Genomic DNA, 17,581 nt, shown 5'->3' on the forward strand with positions numbered 1-17,581 from the left:
CCGGATATCACAGCGATCAGGACCGACAGGACAGGGAAGAGTAGACAGCGGCTAATCCTATGCTGGATGCATTGAAGCAACGCCACGAACCGATCAAGAACCTACGCTGGAGCCTGTCAACCCATGCAATCTTTTCAAATGCTTGTATCTTTCTGCTTGATCAGGAATGTCTGGCCTTCGTGTCAAAGATGTCGCGGCGATGCCATCACACGGGACGGACGAGGCGCAGTTGTTGGGAGTGGCTCAAATATGCCTCAGGCCAACCGTGAAATGCATTGCAACTTCAAAGCTGTGCCTGTGCTTCGACGTCCGGCCTAATAACACCGGCTTGACACTTTCTTGGAAAGTCGTCATGATGCATGCCGCGCCCGACTAAACTAGGTCCATCACAAAATATGCCTGGACGATTGCTGTCGACCAGGGTGACGAAAAACAACAATGCCTGTCTGCGAAACTCACGCCCCATCACCGCGAATCGTGATGAAGGAGTGTTTGATTGGCTTTCCACCACCCCAATAAGTGCACACCTGTGCGATGATCTCGTGCAATGGGGCTATGGAGCAGTATTGCGCGCGGCATGTCGCACGTTGATGCGTACGCATCTGAGCGGTAAGAAAATGCCAGTATAAGAGAGGCAACGCCTCCCGGCCGGAAGCTACACAACGCACCCATCACCCAAAGAAACTCCATCATGAAGCTCTCACTACTCCCATCGATCTCTAGCGTTCTGTCGCTTGCTTCGGCGCAGTCTCTTGTTGAGGTCCTATCATCGCAGCCGCAACTGAGCTCTCTCCTAGCTGCCCTGCAAGAGTTCCCAGATCTGGTCGATACAGTCTCCCGAACAAGCAACATCACCGTGCTCGCTCCTGCCAACTTCGCACTTGCAGCATTTCTCGAGACCGACGAAGGAGCCAGATTCTCTGCAGATCCCGAGTACGCGAGAGCGTTTCTGTCTTACCATGTCCTGCAGGGCACATACAACTCGACCTATTTCAACGGGGTACAACCTTCTACACGCGGAGCCGAATTCTTCCCGACGCTTCTTCAACCTGGTCCGTATTGCAACGTGACTGGCGGACAGACTGTTGAAGCCACTGCTGGTACTTTTGAGGTCGAAGACCTTACCAACGTTACATTCTTCAGTGGATTTGTGCTTGACTCCAATTGGGCAGATGAAAGTTTGCTGGTAAGCCTATCGTGCGAAGACCTACAAGCTGCAATTCTGACAATTTCCAGGACCTAGAATTCGACGGCGGCCTCATCCACGGCATCAACCCACCTCTGACGCTGCCACCGAATGTCTCGACCAACCTTGTCGCAGCGCAGCGCGAATCACTTCTAGGTGCCATTCAACGTGTTGGACTCCTCGAATCACTCGAATCGTCAAAGGACCTTCTACTCTTCGCACCAACAAACCAAGGCTTTCAGAACATTGGCTCAGAGATTGACAATCTGTCTGACGACGACCTTCGAGAGATTCTCCTCTACCACGTTGCCATAACCAATGGCACTCTTTACGGCACAGGCCTCACAGACGGTCTTCGCTTGCCTACTCTGAACGGCAATGAGCTCGTAAGTCATCAGGATGCCTAGCGATGATTTCAAAAATGCTTACTCGCGTGATAGACCATCACAGTACAGAACGGTCCTGGTTTCGAGAACGTAGGCGTCGTCTCAGAAGATTTCTTCGTCTTCGTCAATGGCGTTCGAATCATAAATTTTAACCTACCAATTGAGAATGGAGTGGTATTCGGCGTGGACAAGTAAGCTTCCATTTTCCCTTCTAATGTGAAATGTAGATCGCCACTAACACCGTTTACTCTTCTCAGCGTCCTCAACCCATTCAACACAACCGCTCGCCCCCCTCAAAGCGCCACAGTTGGTCAACGCCAATTCCGCGAAGCGCGCGCTGGAACTGTCTTCCCTTACACTGAGGGCATCAGGACAACAGACAGCCCGATTTTCTCGGCTACCAATGTGGCTGGCACTACACCTCCACCAAATACTCCTACGCCTTTGATTGAGACCATGACTGGTACTGGATTGGTTGGTACTGGATTTGGCAACGGTACCAGGCCGAACATCACGGCTGCGGCGACTCCGGCGCAGTATACCGGTGGCGTGCCGCCTATGATCACGAAAGCGCCTGTGTTGGGTGCCATCGCAGCCGGCGCGTTATTTGCAGGATTGTAGATGAGTGGATCATGGATCGTGACGAGAGGATGAGTCAACATCGGTCGAGCCTTCGCGGGAGAAAATATAGAACGTAGAGAAGTAGTAATGAGAGCATGAATGAAAATCGATGTTGATGTGTTACAGGTTCATTTCGAGCTATGCATGTAGGAGTCTTCTACGTTTCTACTTATATCCTTACATCAGTTCGCAAAACAGACTATCGAAGGCTAATAGATCATGAAGAAGCACAGCAAACTCCGTTGTTCCTCTTTGGCTGGCAAGGGGAAGAAGTCTCTTGTCGTCGAAGAGGTGATCCAGGACCGTGCGATGATGGCCTGGGCAGATGGCGATGAGTCTGAGGTCGGAATTTGGCTTGAGTTGTACGCGCGAGTGGAGTCCAGCGACGCCATGCTGGATAGTCGCGCGTAAATGTGGTCGTGAGAGAATGGTAGAATGAGAGGAACAGGTGCGGGCTGGTCCGGCGTTGCCTGTGTGGTTTGGGGTATCGTGGTGGAGGAATGATGAGGTCGTCTCACATCGCGTTGTGCGACGGAGGGAAGGAGAGAGTTTGTTGATGGCCTCTCTCGGTGAGTGTGCAGTGGAAGTATGACTGGTTGACTGCACGGTTGACTATGGTATGTTGTTAGTGTGGTCGCTCGAGGCAGGAGCGATCAGGGTGTCGGACATACCAGAACGTCGCGATCGATTTAGACGACCTTTGGCAGACGTCGCCATGGGACACGACGACCTTGCTTCAACAGCTTGTGGTAGTTGAATGGACCGGCCTTGTTGTTCTGCACTGGCAGACGGAGTCCAATCCAGAAAGCAGCAAAAGCCGTGGTGGTGGCGTACAGGGCAGCGCCCTTGTACAAGAGATTGTTGCCTGCGACCGTGGAGAACATGATTGTGGTATGCAGTCGTTCAAGTGTCGGTCGAAGAAGAGATGTCGTTCGATATGTAGTAATCGCAAAAGCGTGGGGTGTTAGAGTTGAGAGGAGAGTTTTACACAAAGAGCTTGACTGATTGGGAACAATGGGAGAGGAAGAGGTACGAAGTCACAAGTACTTGTATATGTACTCCAAGGCAGGAGGTCACGAGTTGGCAGCTGCGAGCGCGTGCTTCATCATCTGAGAGAAAGGGCCATCGTTTACCCCGCGTTGGCGAGACCAGTAGCACCACGCCGGACTCAAAGACAACACGCCATTCCGCCAATGAGAACAAAGGAGCGCGGCGGGAGGCAAGGAAGCGCTTCCCCATCCGTGCTTTGGTCTCGTTTTACCCCAGACTCTGGACGGCGATCCGCTCTCCACGTTCTTTGCGGAGCTGCTAGGCGAGGCTTCTCTTATCATCGAGCCTCGACAGGATGGAGGGCCAGATCCAAGCCAGCAGAGATGTTCGTAGAGGCCGTTCTCCAGCGCGAACTCGTCTTCGCAGACCTCTTCGAACCAGGACGGCTGCAAGATAAAATGCCTCACGCCACTTCTGGCATGATTTGTATCACTGGCACGCAATTGGGCAGAAACCACGCATACATACCTGGGAAACGTGATGACGTGAGCTCGTCTGCCCGTTTCGTTTCAGCTCCTCGGGGACCGCGCCACGACTCGTACCACGGTCCGCAAGGAGAAGGATCATCGCTCCCTCCAAGCGCCTTTCACATGACAGCTGCACCTCGAGGTGGAAACGATTGTGCCAGCCTGCTGTGCCTGGCAAGGAAGGTCATGCAGCTTCATCTACATTCTCCTTTTGCCTGCGTATCGAGCGACGTTGCCGTGGTAGCACTCGCATCTCTTCTCCCGTCGACTGCTGGAGATTTGCCGAGCGAGCAGGCAGCCGTGACCGCTGATTACTGAGACAGCTCGCGCGCGGCAATACGACTGCGAATGTTCGGTGAGAGAACTTCGCTATTTGCGGATGCTGGACCGACAGGGAGCGCCCTGGCAAGTGGGTGTGGCATGACGGGATCTCGCACATTGATGGGTACTCCTTCGATCGCTGGGTTACAAGTGAACGCACAACTCATTTGGCCATGATATCCACTTCATGAATTCCACTCACGAGCTCGGCGACTTTACCTGACCCGCTTGAAGGGTTCTGCTGATCATACAATGCATCGCACCGTGCTGCATATCCGATTACAACCGCGCCCGGTCAAAGGTCTTGGCGACTTCTGGGGCATCTCGTTTCGACCATTCCTTCATGACCTTCCGTTGGATCTTACCAGACAATAACTTAGGCTGCGACACGTTAGCAGGAGTATATCAAACCAGGTCCATGGTCACCTACGATCTCGTCGACAAACTGCACACCACCCACGAGCGCCTTGTGCTTCGCTACTCGTGGCTTGAACCAGCTCTGTATATCCTTCGGTGTGACCTTTGCCTTCTTCGCCTCCTCGGTCAGGACGACATACGCCCGTGGCCACTCCTCGTCATGGATTGTGATGCCCACGACAGCCGTGTCAGCCACGTGCTCGCAGTCGAGCAACAAGCCTTCCAGCTCTGCTGGTGCTACTTGAAGAGCATTGACCTTGATCAGCTCTTTCTTCCGATCCACGATCCAGATGAGGCCTTCTTTGTTGATCACAGCTACATCACCTGTTCGCAGCCAGCCGTCGCCTATGGTTTCTTGCGTAGCCTTTTCGTTGCGCCAATATCCTAGCATGACGTTCGGGGCTTGCATGAGAATCTCGCCGGGCGAGCCGAAGTCGACATCTTTCTCGTTGTCATCCACGAGTCTCATTTTGTGGTTTGGAAGCAGCTTTCCCACGGTGCCACTGTCGCTAGGCTCGTGCTGTATTATGGAGCCGCATGTCACTTCTGTCCTGTTCGCACAAGAAAGTTCATCGGTCAGCAAAGCCCCCTGTCGCTGTCACTGATGCTGTCGCTGTCACTTACATTCCCCAGCCTTGCTTGACTGTGCAATTTAGCTTGCTCGCAATCTCGTTCTGTAGATCCTTTCCTAGTGGTGCGCCTCCGCAAAGCACACTTTGCACGGATTTGAGATTATACTTGGATGTTTCCGGTCGCTTCGCCATCATGACCAACACCGGAGGCGCTACCTGCAGATGCGTGACTTTGTTGTCCTGAATTGCTCGAAGGTAGTCCTCGTAGACAAATTGCCTCATAAGGTAGATCGGGACGGAGAATTTGCAGGCCATCATGACAGCGTACATCTGCCCATATGCATGGTAGAGCGGCAGAAAGCCGAGCCATCGCTCTTGCACTTTTCCACCATTGTTGTAGTCGACGTGTGGCCATATCACACGCGCAGTCTGCTCCACGTTGGAGATGAGTGCGTGATGTCCAATCATGACACCCTTGGGCAGCCCTGTGGTGCCGGAACTGAAATTTATGGTCGCGACTGTGTTTACTGACTCTTCTGGTGTCATTTCTTTCCATCGGAAGTTCTGAGCCTCCTTTTCTGACCCAAGCAAATGCCGCCAATCTTTCACGCCATCGACTTCTTGCAGCTCCGCCTCGTCATCTGTGAATTGGTATATCCTTGGGTTCGTCCCGGCCTTTTTCGCAGCTTCCATATCGTTCCTTACGAGCGAAGGGTGCGCGAATACGACTTTCGCTTCGGTGAGCTTCATCTGGTGCACAATCTCATCGACGGTATAGATCGGGTTGATCGCGCTGAAAGACCGGCCGCCTCCGACTATGCCCAAGTATGCTGCGGGCACGAGCATGTTATTCGGAGTGTGTATCAGGCATACTTCGCCCTTCTTCAAGCCTAAGCTGTCGAGACCAATGATCACTCTCTTGATCCATTGCAACATCTGTCGAGGACTGAGGTTCTTATTCGGGTTGCCGGCGTCGAACCATACTGGCTCATCGGCAGGCTCTTGGCCCTTTGGGAAGAGGTAGCTCAGGACATTGACCTGAATCAGGACGTTAGCGGTAGCTCTGGAAGCTCATAAATGCTGCGTGCCTTTGGAATGTCCAGATCAGCTATGGGCGAGGTGTGGATCATCTTGTCTTCTGCGAGAGGATGTCTTGTTGATCCCTACTTCCAATGTCTTCAAGCTCGCTCATAAAGAGATCCGGGACGGCCAAGGCAAAAAGTAAGCACTATCTCGCTGGCTTCTCTTGATGTTTACTCATATGAAATCGCTCTTCCCGATGCTCATCAAGACGATGTTGGTGAATGCCAGAACATCGTGGAGAGCAATCTACCACGCGATGTGCATTACGGCACCGAACAAGGTTGCGGATCATGACAACCTCGGGCATGGCAATGTCTGGAGGTGCTGCTGCAGCAGCTTCTGCCGTGGCAGGTCGCGTTATGGCATTAGCGGCTGTCGAGCTACCGCGATATGCGGAGGAAAGCGAAGGTGTGGAGAAATGACGAACGGCATTTACGGCAAACCGCCGTCGGCTCTCCCGCCGAACCCTGAGGCTTATGCAACTTTGTGCTCCCTCGGATATCGACACGCGGAGTGGAGATGGCCATCAGCCTGACTCGATGCGGTAGAGTTGTGTTGGTGAAGATGTCCGTCTTCTGGATGATGAGTGTTGGCAGCAAGACCAAACAGATTTGAGACACCCGAGCTCACAATGTCAGACATCAGTATTGACGGCTTCTTCTCGCTCGATGGCAAGGTTGCGATAGTGACTGGAGGTTAGTGCGATGTCGAGATGCATTGGCCTCAGCATGCATCAAACTGACATTGCGTTCAGGGTCACGAGGGCTCGGACTACATACAGCAACTGCCTTCCTCTTGGCTGGAGCAAAGACTGTCTTCATCAGTGCCCGCAAAGCTGGTGGCGAGCAAGGAATCGACCAGGCAGTCGATAAGCTGAATAAGCTATGCTCAAGCAAAAATCTCAAGGGCCGAGCCATAGGACTTCCAGCCAACGTTGCACAAGAAGAAGACATTAAGCGTCTTGTCAAAGAAGTGCAGAAGCATGAGTCGAAGCTCGATATCCTGGTAGCCAACGCAGGCGCGACCTGGGGCGGACCTTTCGAACCGACTCCAGACTGGTCGAGCCAGAAAATTCTGGACCTCAATGTTCGAGGTGTATTCAACCTCGCCCGTTTATTCGCTCCGATGCTCGCAGCAGCGGGCAAACCAGAAGACCCTTCACGCATCGTGATTATGTCCTCAGTAGCCGGAACGAATGTCTCTCATGTTGGAGATAACGGAACTATCATGTACTCCGCTTCCAAAGCTGCAGCTCACCACCTTGGGCGGAATATGGCAGTCGAGCTGGGTCCTAGGAACATAACAGTCAACACTGTAGCGCCAGGCTTCTTCCCCTCGAAACTAGCAAGCGGCTTGATCGAAATTCTCGGTGGTGAAGAGGAGCTTTCGAGATCGAATCCAAGGAAGCGCCTAGGAGAGCCAAGCGATATTGCTGGAGTCATGTTGTTTCTTTGCTCAAAAGCAGCCAACTATGTCAACGGCGAGTATATAAGTGTTGATGGCGGAGCAAGACTGGGCTCCGGTCGTTTGACGAAGCTATAAACCTCTAGCAGCAAGAAAGGAATCTGATCCCACTAAATCTCACTGTCTTAGTTCGACAAAAGGCACTCGTCAGTTATTCCAACAGTTTCTTCACAAAAAGCGTCTGCAGGTGCACCGCAGAGAAATCAACCTCCTATTGCGGATCTCCATGTGTTGGGTGAGGATCGCAGCAAGTGAACTCACTGCTCAGCCGCAGCTGAGGATCGAGGGCAGTAGTTTGTGAATTGAAGCAAGACGATGCGGATATCATTTGTGTCACACAATCCTCTGAGTCGACATGATTTGCACCGGAGCCCTGGAAACAGGACCATCATGCTCCAGACATTGAGGACGTCGAGGAAGCAGAAACCTGCCCTCAAGCCATGATGATCAATCCCAGCTCGCTACGCTCAGAGCCTCGCTTGTGTTTTCTTTGCACGCCCGCAGCTGAGGCAGCTCTTTGTAGGGCTTTGCCCCGCTGAAAATATATGTTACACTGCATGCGCCACGCCGCTCCCATGTGCATTCACATCTGTAGAGGACTTGCTCGGCGTGCTTGGAGGTGGGTTGAATACGTTGGCAAGTATCTTCATTACTGAGCTACAGCCCAGCAGGCGAACGCTCCTAAGCTCTTCCCACCCTCGATTCGCGTCTTAGCATTCCGAGGTTCTTATCGCTATGGCTTCGCTAGATCAGTCAAATGGAGAATCGGAGCAACGATCGCGTACAATGAGAGCAGCTCAATGGAACCCAGTACTATCCTCTAGTACTTCATAAGCCCTGCTGTTGCTCACAAAATCACAGGACGAGGAGAAAGTCGTCGTTCGTGACGTACCAATTCCACGACCGGGCCCAAGCCAATTTCTCATCAAGATGGCCTCCGCCTCGCTTTGTCATTCCGATGTAATGATGATCGAAGCTGGACACTCTTTCACGCTCGGCCACGAAGGTGCCGGCTACATCGAAGAAGTCCACGAGTCTGTGGCCGACATTGGATTCAACAAAGGGGATCCTGTGGGGTTTCTGTATACCGATGGGTGCTGCTATCAATGTGAAGGGTGTCAATTGTTTCCATTGTAAGTTCAAAGGAAGAGACAGTGTGTTCATGGTGTTTAATATGATGCAGACACTGCTTTAAAGGCAAGCAGAAATTGCATGGATACAGTACGGACGGGTTCTTTGCCGAGTATGCTGTCGTCGATGCGCAGAATTGCGTTCGATTGCCTGAGTCGATCGATGTAAAGACTGCTTCGCCATATTTCTGTGCTGGACTAGTAAGCAATGCTTCTTCTTGACTTTTTGTATGACCTCACTGACTTTGACAGACCGCCTTCCACTCGGTTGACAGCTGCGACTTGACTGAGGGTCAGTGGCTGGCTGTAGTTGGAGCTGGGGGTCTTGGTCAGTTCGCGATACAGATCGGCAAAGCCATGAAGCTCAAAGTGATCACCGTGGACGTCAACGATGAGACTCTTGCTATTTGCAAGGAACTCGGCGCCGACGCTGTCTACAACTCGAGATCGAACGAGGCTTATGTGGAAGAAATCAAGCAGCTGACTCAGGGAGGAGTGCACGCCGCTTGCGTATTTAGCAATGCTGATGCTGTAAGCTTACATCACTCGTGTGAAAGACTCCAGCTAACGATCAAAAGGCGTATTCGAGTGCTCCATCGCTCTTGAAATTTGGAGGGTTGCTAATGGTGGCTGGCATTCCGAAGAGCCCACTCTCTATCAACGCATGGGATCTAGCCGGAGGCAAGCTCAGGATCAAAGGCGAAAGTACCGGCACTGCCCATCGTATGCAGAAAGGCGTGGATTTCTTTGCTGAGCATGGCATCAAACCAGCTATCGAGCATCGCAAGCTGGAAGATCTGAACGATATGATTGATGAGCTCAATGCTGGAAACGCAATGCGGCGTAAGCTGGTATCGTTTTGATGTATTGAGTGGTCTTCGAAAGATGGGTCGAAAACAAAAATGCATTATCATTATACAATATGGCTTTTCTTCGTGTCGTCATTGATCATAGCGTGGAAAGTCCTGTTGAGCCTTCGAATGTGCACCCAGAATAGAATTCGCATCCTTCATGGATCACAGGAGCATCAAGCCTGTTATCATCTTCTTCGCAATCTCAGTGGTGATGTTGCGGCCATCGATATTGCCGATCGAGCGTGCGTGAGGACTCGCAGGAACAATCAGAATGACAATCGTGGTGTCCTGTGTGTCGTCCAAACGATGTAGATAATCCCGTAGCTCGGGGGTGTGGCTTCACAACCTGCTTCACTCAAATGGCAGAGCAATGCGTGGCTGTGTGGCCTTATGTCTGTAGCGATCACAAGGAGTCGCCGAATACTGGCCGTGGATATGACTTGGGACGTTGCTCTGTTACGAGCAGTGGCACGAGAGGCTCGACCACCTCATATGCCCTGGCTTGTTCGAAAAAATGGCTGTCGTTCTGATGAAGGGTCAGAATTTGTGAAGCATTGTTGCGCGCCGACAAGGGCACTGACCACATTTTGAGACGTTTGACTCCTGTGTTGTCTCTTGAACCACTTCAGGAAACCCTTCCGGATGTCGCTTTGGCGTCGATAATGGGAGCCATAGTGCTCGTCGCAGACCTCAGTCACAGTCACAACAGGAGCCGACTTGCTTTTCTTCTGTTTCTTGGCAGACTTTGGTGTAGCAGAAAAATCCATTTTGTAATAGGCCGGCTTCAAAAATCGAGTGCAAAGCCGAGCTCGCGTGAGTTCAAGTCGCAAAAGTGAGAGGGCGATGGAGAGTGAGTATGGTCGCCCTGCCACAGTCGCATTCAACTATACTTATGGAATTGCAGCAGCCGTGGTCGGCCGCGATATATCGCGCGGTTGAACATCGCTGTTCGCAGGTCACGATAGCGAAGAATGTCTGCTGACTTTTCTGCAGAAAATGGCGAGACCCATGGTGCAGAAGACCAGGCGAGAACATTCCTTCGTCCCGACAAGGAGGACGCGAACGATAGACCGGCAGCGAGATCCGCCAAAAAGTGGTACGGATTTGGCAAAAGCGAGCACGTGATTGTGCTATATCGGTCGTTGTGGATCTGGTGGAGAAACTTGTTGACGAGAGAACATTAGTTGTCCGAAAAGCGCTATCTAAAGTTTCGACTTGCTATTCAGCTTGTTCTTCGCCTCGAGCAGTTTCTGATATGCCATTTCTGCAAATGGCTCGCGCTCTTCTGCGTACTGTTTCGCCGAAGCAGAACTGGCTTGTCGTGTGGCATAACGAGCAGCGATGCCTTGAAAGATTATGGAGTCTCTGAACAGGGCGAAAGCGGTTGCCCAAGCAAGATCTTTCTGCGTGATTTCGAAGCCAGTATCTTGTCGATACCATTCAACGCATTCTGCGTGCTCAGGCAGACCCGGCCATTCCTTCCTAGTGCTTTTCGGATCGGAAGGATTCAGGAAAGCTTGGTCTGCGTGTTTCCTCGGCCACGAAGGTGTAGCTTCTGATATTGTCCAGCCTTGAATCAAGTTGGTGAGGTCGGCAAGAGGGTGCCCAATTGTGACCATTTCCCAGTCAAGTATCCCAATGACCCGCGGTTCAGTCTTGTGGAAAACAAGATTGTCAATCTTGAAGTCCCCGTGGAACAACACCCCGCGATCGTACGGCTGATTCTGCTCTTGGCCGAAGAACTCGATGAAGTCGTCAAAATGCGGCAGCTGGCCCACTTCTTCACCCGTCTCCTTGTCTTTCGCCTCAGCTTGCGACTGCGCAAGACTCTTGAATGTCCTAATCTGTCTCTTGTAGAACCCATTCGGTTTCCCGAAATTTTCAAGTCCAATGTCCTTGGGATTGATGCGGTGGAGTTTCGCCAGCGTCCGTATCGCATCTCTCCACATCTCCTGCCGATCGTGCTCATTTACGTCTTCAATGGCGGCATTCTTGATGAAGCGACCATCGAGGAAGCTCATCACATAGAATGGTGTCCCAAGAATGCTGTCATCTTCGCACAGAACATATGCCTTCGGAACCGGGACGTCGGTATCCTGCAGAGCGGCGATGACTTTGTACTCGCGATCAACCCGATGCGCCGTCTTGCTCAGAAGCTTTCCCGGAGGCTTCTTGCGGAGGACGTATCGTTTGCTATCGGCCGCGGTGATCTGGTATGTGGGATTGGACTGTCCGAAACCGAATTGCTTCAAGTCGACGGGAGTCTGGATCTCGGGCACATGCTGGTTGAGGTACTTTTCTAACGCCGCTTGGTCAATTGGTTGTCGGACTGGCCCTGCCATGTTGTATGTGTTCTAGATGAGATGTCGAATACCAACCAGAGGTCACAGAATAGATTCCTGGACTTGTAGATCTATGCATTTACAAAAGCGAGCTCTACTCCACCAGCATCACTGGCAATGCGTGAGAGCCATGGGAGAAGAAGGCCGAGGTCATCCTGAATCGGTCGGCAAAGCGGTGGCCCGAACTCCGACCCTCGCTCGGGTCGAAGGTTTTGTGCCCTAACTCTTCAAGGACCACATCGCGAGCACTCCTCCAAAAGGGCAACATTGCGAGTGCGCTCGAGCCCCAAGTCGTCACCAGTTCTCTGAACAGTGAGCGCAGCCATCGACGACTTGCAACTGCTGGCCGCACTCGAGCCCTAAGGCCCTTCGCAATCATGCGCATCCAGGCACCACGACGAGGATAGCGTGTTCAATTGCCAGTCTTGGAACTGCAAATGCACAAGGTGAGGTCCAGAGTAAGGCCTGTCTACCGCACGATAGTATGGCGGAACATGTCAGGGATCAGCAAAGACCATGTTTGTGGAAGATAATCATTGAACACGATGCGGTCGCTGACCTTTCGTCATTTCCGTTTCATATTCTCCTGACTCGACAGCGAGGTTTGTGAACTGCTTTCCTCCTTCTGAGAACCACATTCGAGCGAGATCATGGGCAGACATGCGCTCATCTTCGGTGCCAGTGGCATTCAAGGCTGGGCTGTCACCAATCAGCTGCTCAATGGCTACCCAGATCCCGAAGCATTCGAGAACATCACGGCTCTGACGCACCGGCCCATTCAAGGACGTACGCTGTGGCCAGAGACCTCCAAACTGCGACTCGTAAGCGGAATTGACTTGCAGAGAGACGACCTTGAGCAACAACTTGTAGCTCAAGTCACCGACATTGCGACCGTGACCACGGTATTTTTCCTCGCCTACACCTTCAATCCGGACCAGGATCAAGAAGTTGCGACCAATCTCAAGATACTCAGCAACGCCATAACAGCGGTCGAAGCGTTGTCAGAGAACTTCGAGTTCGTGGTTCTTGCGACTGGGACCAAGGCATACGGAGTACATCTGATTGACGAATTCCCATTTCGACACCAGGTTCCGTTGACTGAAGAACTTCCATCAATATCGGAGCCGCATCGCAGCAAACTCTTCTATTGCGCGCAGACAGACTGGCTAGCAGAACACAGTCGAGACAAGGCTTGGACATACTGTGAACTACGCCCGGACGTCATCGTTGGCTTCGTGCCAAACGGCAATGCTTACTGCATTGCTCAACTGCTTGCCAAGTTCCTTGCTCTATACAGGGAAGTGAACGGCAAGGGTGCCATATGTCCCTTACCTGGCACACTGGGAAGCTGGGATTGCTTGTCGAATGATTCAGGTCAGGATACCATCGCCAGATTTGCGATTCATGCGGCGTTGCATCCTGAGCAATGTGGTGCTGGACAGGCCTTTAACGTAGCTTCTCATCGCACACCGCTGTCCTGGTCCGAGAGGTGGCCAATACTGTGCAAGTTCTTCGATCTGAAGGGGGCGCCACCTCCAGCTGGAGAGGGCTTCCTGGCCAGCCAATTTCTAGCTGACCATAGAGACGAGTGGGCGAAGCTGGAAGCCAGCCATGGTCTTGTTGGCGCTGAAGAGACAAGGAGTGTTCACATGCTAGGACATGGCATACTGGCGTGCATGAAGTTCGATAGACAATTGAGCTTGGAGAGAATGCACCAAGCATGGGCTCATGGAGGCAAACCCGAGGAGTCGACCACAGAGGAAATATGGTGGACTGCGTTTCGACGCTTCAGAGATGCTAAGATCATTCCATGACTTTTCTCGAACGAATCCCGCGCTCAAAATGCAACTCTCAACTAGATGCACACTATCGCTCATTATCAATGCATTGATGCGACAAAATAGAAGCAAGCTCGCCACCCCAAGTATCGCTAACAGGTTCACCGACCTTAAAAGTATGCAATTTGGAAATGTCTCCGGGCTTCAGCTGAGTGGGATCGCTGGGATTTCCGACGACTCGAGCACAAATTTGATGCCTGCAGCAGTTTTGCGAAAATATTCTTCTCTTGGCTTCTCCAAGTATGGTGAAGGGTATGCAAAAAAGCAGTGAGGCAGGCCGGTGTATTCGTGATACTCATGAAGAACACTAGAGAGGCACATTAGTGAGCACAGCACCCGAGGACACCATCTCCTTACTGGTCGTCGACAAGTAGCTCCTTGAATATTCGAGCGTCATCGCGAAGTGTATCTACTTCGCAGCCGGATAGATATACACACGGTAGCTTCTTCAACAGCCTGGAGTACGACGGGAAGATGAATGGATCAGTCTTGGGAGATCCGTGCAGATCTTTCATCGTGCGTCAGCTCGTTGTGCCATGTCAGCCGAGTTCGTGACATACCGAGCAGAGTCTCCATCGCTGCTCTTGTGTAGACAGAGCGTCCGTTATGTTCGTTGTAGCTCTTGTATTTGCGCTGGATCTCCCCTGGCACTACATCTGGATGAATGGTGAATGGCTGTATAGCAACAACGCCCTGCAGTTGACTCGTCTTGCGATGCGAGATGAGGTTCAGAGCTGTGGCAATGGCTAGTGTAGCTCCAGCAGAGACCCCCATCAGTAGCACCGTCGCCGGCTTTGATCCATACTCGGCTGCGTGACCCACGCACCACTCGGCAGCATCAATGCAGTCTCCGAATCCGGCCGGATAGGGATCATAAGGAGCAAGGCGATAATCGACGCTGACGAACACGAGTCCAGTGTCTTTAGCATATCGGCGCACCAACACATCATCTTCTTCGACAGTTCCAAGTACCAGTCCACCACCATGAATGTAGCAGACTATGGACTGGTTGAGCTTTTGGTTGGGTGGCGTGTAGACTCTGAGTCGCACACCGGTCGAAGTGGTCTCATGGGAGACAGAAACGGACTCATCCGGCGAGGGTAGGCCGTATTTCTTCGTCACGTTGAACAGGTTATGTCTGTATTGCTCCAAGAGATCTTCATAGGTGGGGCCAAGCAGTAGAGGTCGAAAACCAAGCTCGTTTTCAAACTATTGTGCGTGTCGCAATTTCAGCCAAGTTCAAAGAAAGCAGAGCCTGAAATGGCGACTGCAAGCACATACCTCAAGCCATTCCGGCCGGAAAACAGAGTGATCACTCATTAGTATACTTATGTCTCTGGAAACAGGAAACGGCGGGAACGGCCATCGCAGAGGGTGTGAAGATATAGAGCTCAGCTACCCTACCTCCTCGCAACGACGTACTTGCTGCAGCTGTCTGGATGCGAACTACTCTCCGCAGAGGGGTCAGTAGCACGCCACTTCTTGGTACGCCGTATGTAAGTGTCGTACAACATGGTCAGCGGTTAGATCAGGTGAAGTTGAGGTTTGCGACTGGCGTGGAAGGAGGATTGTCAGTTACATGCCTGCCCAGCAAGTTTGCCGATTCTCGGCTCAAGCTTCAGGCGTCCCACTCGACGTCCTCCAACTTCTGCTTCATCCATTACATATTCATTGGACTATCGACATCTTAATTTCGGACTGGAACGTCCGGGACCAGGCACAACAAGGCAAACTTCTGTGCATCATGTGCACTGCCGGCCTAATACTGGTGCACATGGACACACAAAGAACACAATGCCAGTTGCACTGGCACTCAAGACGCCGATGATCTACTACGAAGAGCAGTCTGGTCAAACATCAAGTTCTACATTAGTCTCCATTTGGTTCTGGATCGCTCATCGCGCTGGAGCAAGGTCATATGATCGAGAGCAGCAAAATGTCTCGGGCCGAACACATAACAAGCTTGTGAACGCACCTCCCATCTGCATCGTTGCTCTCACGAACTTCTGCCATTACACGTCGAAAAGCGGCAGATGCCACACGAGAGACGCGACTATGGCGATGATGACTGCCTACTCACCAATGGTTCTCGATTGAGCGATCGAAGGATCCGCCAAGCTCTACCACAATCAGTATGGATTTGCGATCCTGACTTCACTGTGCATCCTATGGCTCAACTTTGGTATTGTGGCTTTACACGATGTGAACGATTGGAGGTCGATGCTTCTGAAGGATTGAACGATCCTTTACAATCCTGGATTGCTTTTTGATCCATCCTGGCGACTGTACCACTCTCCCTCCTTGCAGGATGAAGCGATTGTTGAGTCTTGGGCTGCTTTCTGATCCATCGTGACGTTTGCAGCACCCTCTCATTAAGCACAACTGCGAGACAGTCGCTTGCTTTGGCAACAGTGCAGCGCAAGCCGAATGGCGGTGCGGTATGAGAGTATCTCACCAGAATCCCGCAGCTACGACGCGGGTGCGATGGCCATGGACAGCAGCGGCTCCGACAAGGAGCAGGAGTCAGAAAAGTACGAACCCGTCGAGCCTGGTCGACGAATCCTGACGGCACGGCCATGGCTTTCAACACTTGGCATGCAACTCGCCTCACTACTGTGGCTGGCTCCCATCATCGCTCTGCTCTACTTGAATTTCAAGAACCACGAGATCGGACAGAGTGCATGGTGCCCAGGCGGTGGAAGCTGCAATAATGGCACATACGATGCGAATCCAGGACTGGCAGCCCAAAACGCCCCCAAGTACAGCAAAGAATCGCGCGATCTCCTGGGAAGCCTTCAACTCGTTGCAAAGGCATTGGAGATCTGGTTTGCCTTGATTGCGCTCTGGTTCGTTTACCTGTTCACCATGAGGATGGCCAGCAAGGATCATGGTGTACCGGTCGAATACCTCACGCGCGCATATCGACTCGGCGAATTCTTCGAGATCTTTCGGCCACGCACGTGGACTTCCCTTTCCTCGAAATCAACGACTCGAAATACGAAGCAATCCGCCCTTTTATGGATCTTTGTGAATCACATCAGTGGTAGTGAGCTTGCTTTGTGTACTTATGGGGCCCGCGACTGCCGTTCTCGTGCTTCCCACTCAACAGTGGTTGGAAACGAAGGATTATGTCACTGGACAGCTAAAGGAATTCAACGCTGCAAGTCCGCCTTCAGTGTCTGGGTTTCTGTTGGGCCAGAAGCAACGCTGCTCTGATCAAGATGTGCAAGAGAAGCGCTGGTCCTGTAGATCACCCGGATCTAGCTATCGGCTTGACTATTGGCTTGTGTCGTCAATCTTCGCTGGTAGGGGAATACAATTTAGCGAGGCGCCAATCAGTTTCGCTTCGAACATGACCGACGACCAGAACTATCGCAGCCCGGTACCAGTCTGGGTGCCCAACCGACAGCTACTTTGGGAATTCACCTATGACGAGATGTACTATAAAGCAATGCAAACTGGCACGACGAGCTTGGCAGACCTCAATGACCACTTCTCATTCGACGAACCAATATCAGAGGAGCTATATCAGCGATACAGGGTGTTTGAGAAGGCCATTGAACTTGAAAACACACGTGAAGGGCCCATTCTCGGGCTTGTTGCGAATCAATGGCCTGCTCCAGAGTGGGTACAGGACAATGACGCACCACCAGATGGTGTGAACTGGATCTGGACAACAACTGTGGACGAGAATCGGCAAGTCCGTTGCTATCCAGTGTGGGCGATGCAGAACTCTTCTGGAACCAGCAGTACGAAAACCTCGACTGGGAATCAGTACCGGTATACAACAACTACACGCGGTGCATCCAGGTAGGCTCAGGCTGGGGTCCAAACACCAAGAATGAGAGCT

The 17,581-nt window shown here is 52.0% G+C and overlaps 10 protein-coding genes across 10 annotated transcripts; 5 read left to right on the forward strand and 5 right to left on the reverse strand.

Moving 5' to 3' along the window:
- Window positions 1-691: 691 nt before the first annotated feature.
- RHO25_003198 (uncharacterized protein) lies at window positions 692-2,193 on the forward strand (the record flags this gene model as incomplete). The annotated part of the gene is made up of 4 exons (XM_023598716.1): window positions 692-1,186; window positions 1,237-1,572; window positions 1,627-1,763; window positions 1,830-2,193. The coding sequence occupies 4 exons, from the start codon at window positions 692-694 to the stop codon at window positions 2,191-2,193; spliced, it is 1,332 nt and encodes a 443-aa protein (XP_023456310.1).
- Window positions 2,194-2,882: 689 nt separating this feature from the next.
- RHO25_003199 (uncharacterized protein) lies at window positions 2,883-3,077 on the reverse strand (the record flags this gene model as incomplete). Its single annotated transcript, XM_065602367.1, has 1 exon — window positions 2,883-3,077. The coding sequence occupies one exon, from the start codon at window positions 3,075-3,077 to the stop codon at window positions 2,883-2,885; it is 195 nt and encodes a 64-aa protein (XP_065458439.1).
- Window positions 3,078-4,310: 1,233 nt separating this feature from the next.
- Window positions 4,311-6,410, reverse strand: RHO25_003200 (uncharacterized protein; the record flags this gene model as incomplete). The annotated part of the gene is made up of 4 exons (XM_023598717.2): window positions 4,311-4,412; window positions 4,462-4,999; window positions 5,073-6,058; window positions 6,354-6,410. The coding sequence occupies 4 exons, from the start codon at window positions 6,408-6,410 to the stop codon at window positions 4,311-4,313; spliced, it is 1,683 nt and encodes a 560-aa protein (XP_023456309.2).
- Window positions 6,411-6,734: 324 nt separating this feature from the next.
- Window positions 6,735-7,645, forward strand: RHO25_003201 (uncharacterized protein; the record flags this gene model as incomplete). The annotated part of the gene is made up of 2 exons (XM_023598718.2): window positions 6,735-6,798; window positions 6,858-7,645. 2 exons carry the CDS (start codon window positions 6,735-6,737, stop codon window positions 7,643-7,645), a joined length of 852 nt encoding a protein of 283 aa, XP_023456308.1.
- Window positions 7,646-8,497: 852 nt separating this feature from the next.
- Window positions 8,498-9,560, forward strand: RHO25_003202 (uncharacterized protein; the record flags this gene model as incomplete). The annotated part of the gene is made up of 4 exons (XM_023598719.1): window positions 8,498-8,700; window positions 8,751-8,898; window positions 8,950-9,228; window positions 9,276-9,560. 4 exons carry the CDS (start codon window positions 8,498-8,500, stop codon window positions 9,558-9,560), a joined length of 915 nt encoding a protein of 304 aa, XP_023456307.1.
- Window positions 9,561-9,954: 394 nt separating this feature from the next.
- On the reverse strand, window positions 9,955-10,318 carry RHO25_003203 (uncharacterized protein; the record flags this gene model as incomplete). The annotated part of the gene is made up of 2 exons (XM_023598720.2): window positions 9,955-10,077; window positions 10,133-10,318. 2 exons carry the CDS (start codon window positions 10,316-10,318, stop codon window positions 9,955-9,957), a joined length of 309 nt encoding a protein of 102 aa, XP_023456302.1.
- A 435-nt stretch (window positions 10,319-10,753) lies between these two features.
- Window positions 10,754-11,893, reverse strand: RHO25_003204 (uncharacterized protein; the record flags this gene model as incomplete). The annotated part of the gene is made up of 1 exon (XM_023598721.2): window positions 10,754-11,893. One exon carries the CDS (start codon window positions 11,891-11,893, stop codon window positions 10,754-10,756), a length of 1,140 nt encoding a protein of 379 aa, XP_023456301.1.
- Window positions 11,894-12,543: 650 nt separating this feature from the next.
- RHO25_003205 (uncharacterized protein) lies at window positions 12,544-13,707 on the forward strand (the record flags this gene model as incomplete). Its single annotated transcript, XM_023598722.1, has 1 exon — window positions 12,544-13,707. The coding sequence occupies one exon, from the start codon at window positions 12,544-12,546 to the stop codon at window positions 13,705-13,707; it is 1,164 nt and encodes a 387-aa protein (XP_023455586.1).
- Window positions 13,708-13,875: 168 nt separating this feature from the next.
- Window positions 13,876-15,051, reverse strand: RHO25_003206 (uncharacterized protein; the record flags this gene model as incomplete). Its single annotated transcript, XM_023598723.2, has 4 exons — window positions 13,876-14,038; window positions 14,089-14,239; window positions 14,292-14,940; window positions 15,013-15,051. The coding sequence occupies 4 exons, from the start codon at window positions 15,049-15,051 to the stop codon at window positions 13,876-13,878; spliced, it is 1,002 nt and encodes a 333-aa protein (XP_023455587.1).
- Window positions 15,052-16,158: 1,107 nt separating this feature from the next.
- RHO25_003207 (uncharacterized protein) lies at window positions 16,159-17,545 on the forward strand (the record flags this gene model as incomplete). The annotated part of the gene is made up of 2 exons (XM_065602368.1): window positions 16,159-16,758; window positions 16,841-17,545. 2 exons carry the CDS (start codon window positions 16,159-16,161, stop codon window positions 17,543-17,545), a joined length of 1,305 nt encoding a protein of 434 aa, XP_065458440.1.
- Between the last annotated feature and the right edge of the window lie 36 nt (window positions 17,546-17,581).

This window comes from Cercospora beticola, chromosome 2 (genome assembly GCF_033473495.1).
Source record: "Cercospora beticola chromosome 2, complete sequence".
NCBI lineage: Eukaryota > Fungi > Ascomycota > Dothideomycetes > Mycosphaerellales > Mycosphaerellaceae > Cercospora > Cercospora beticola.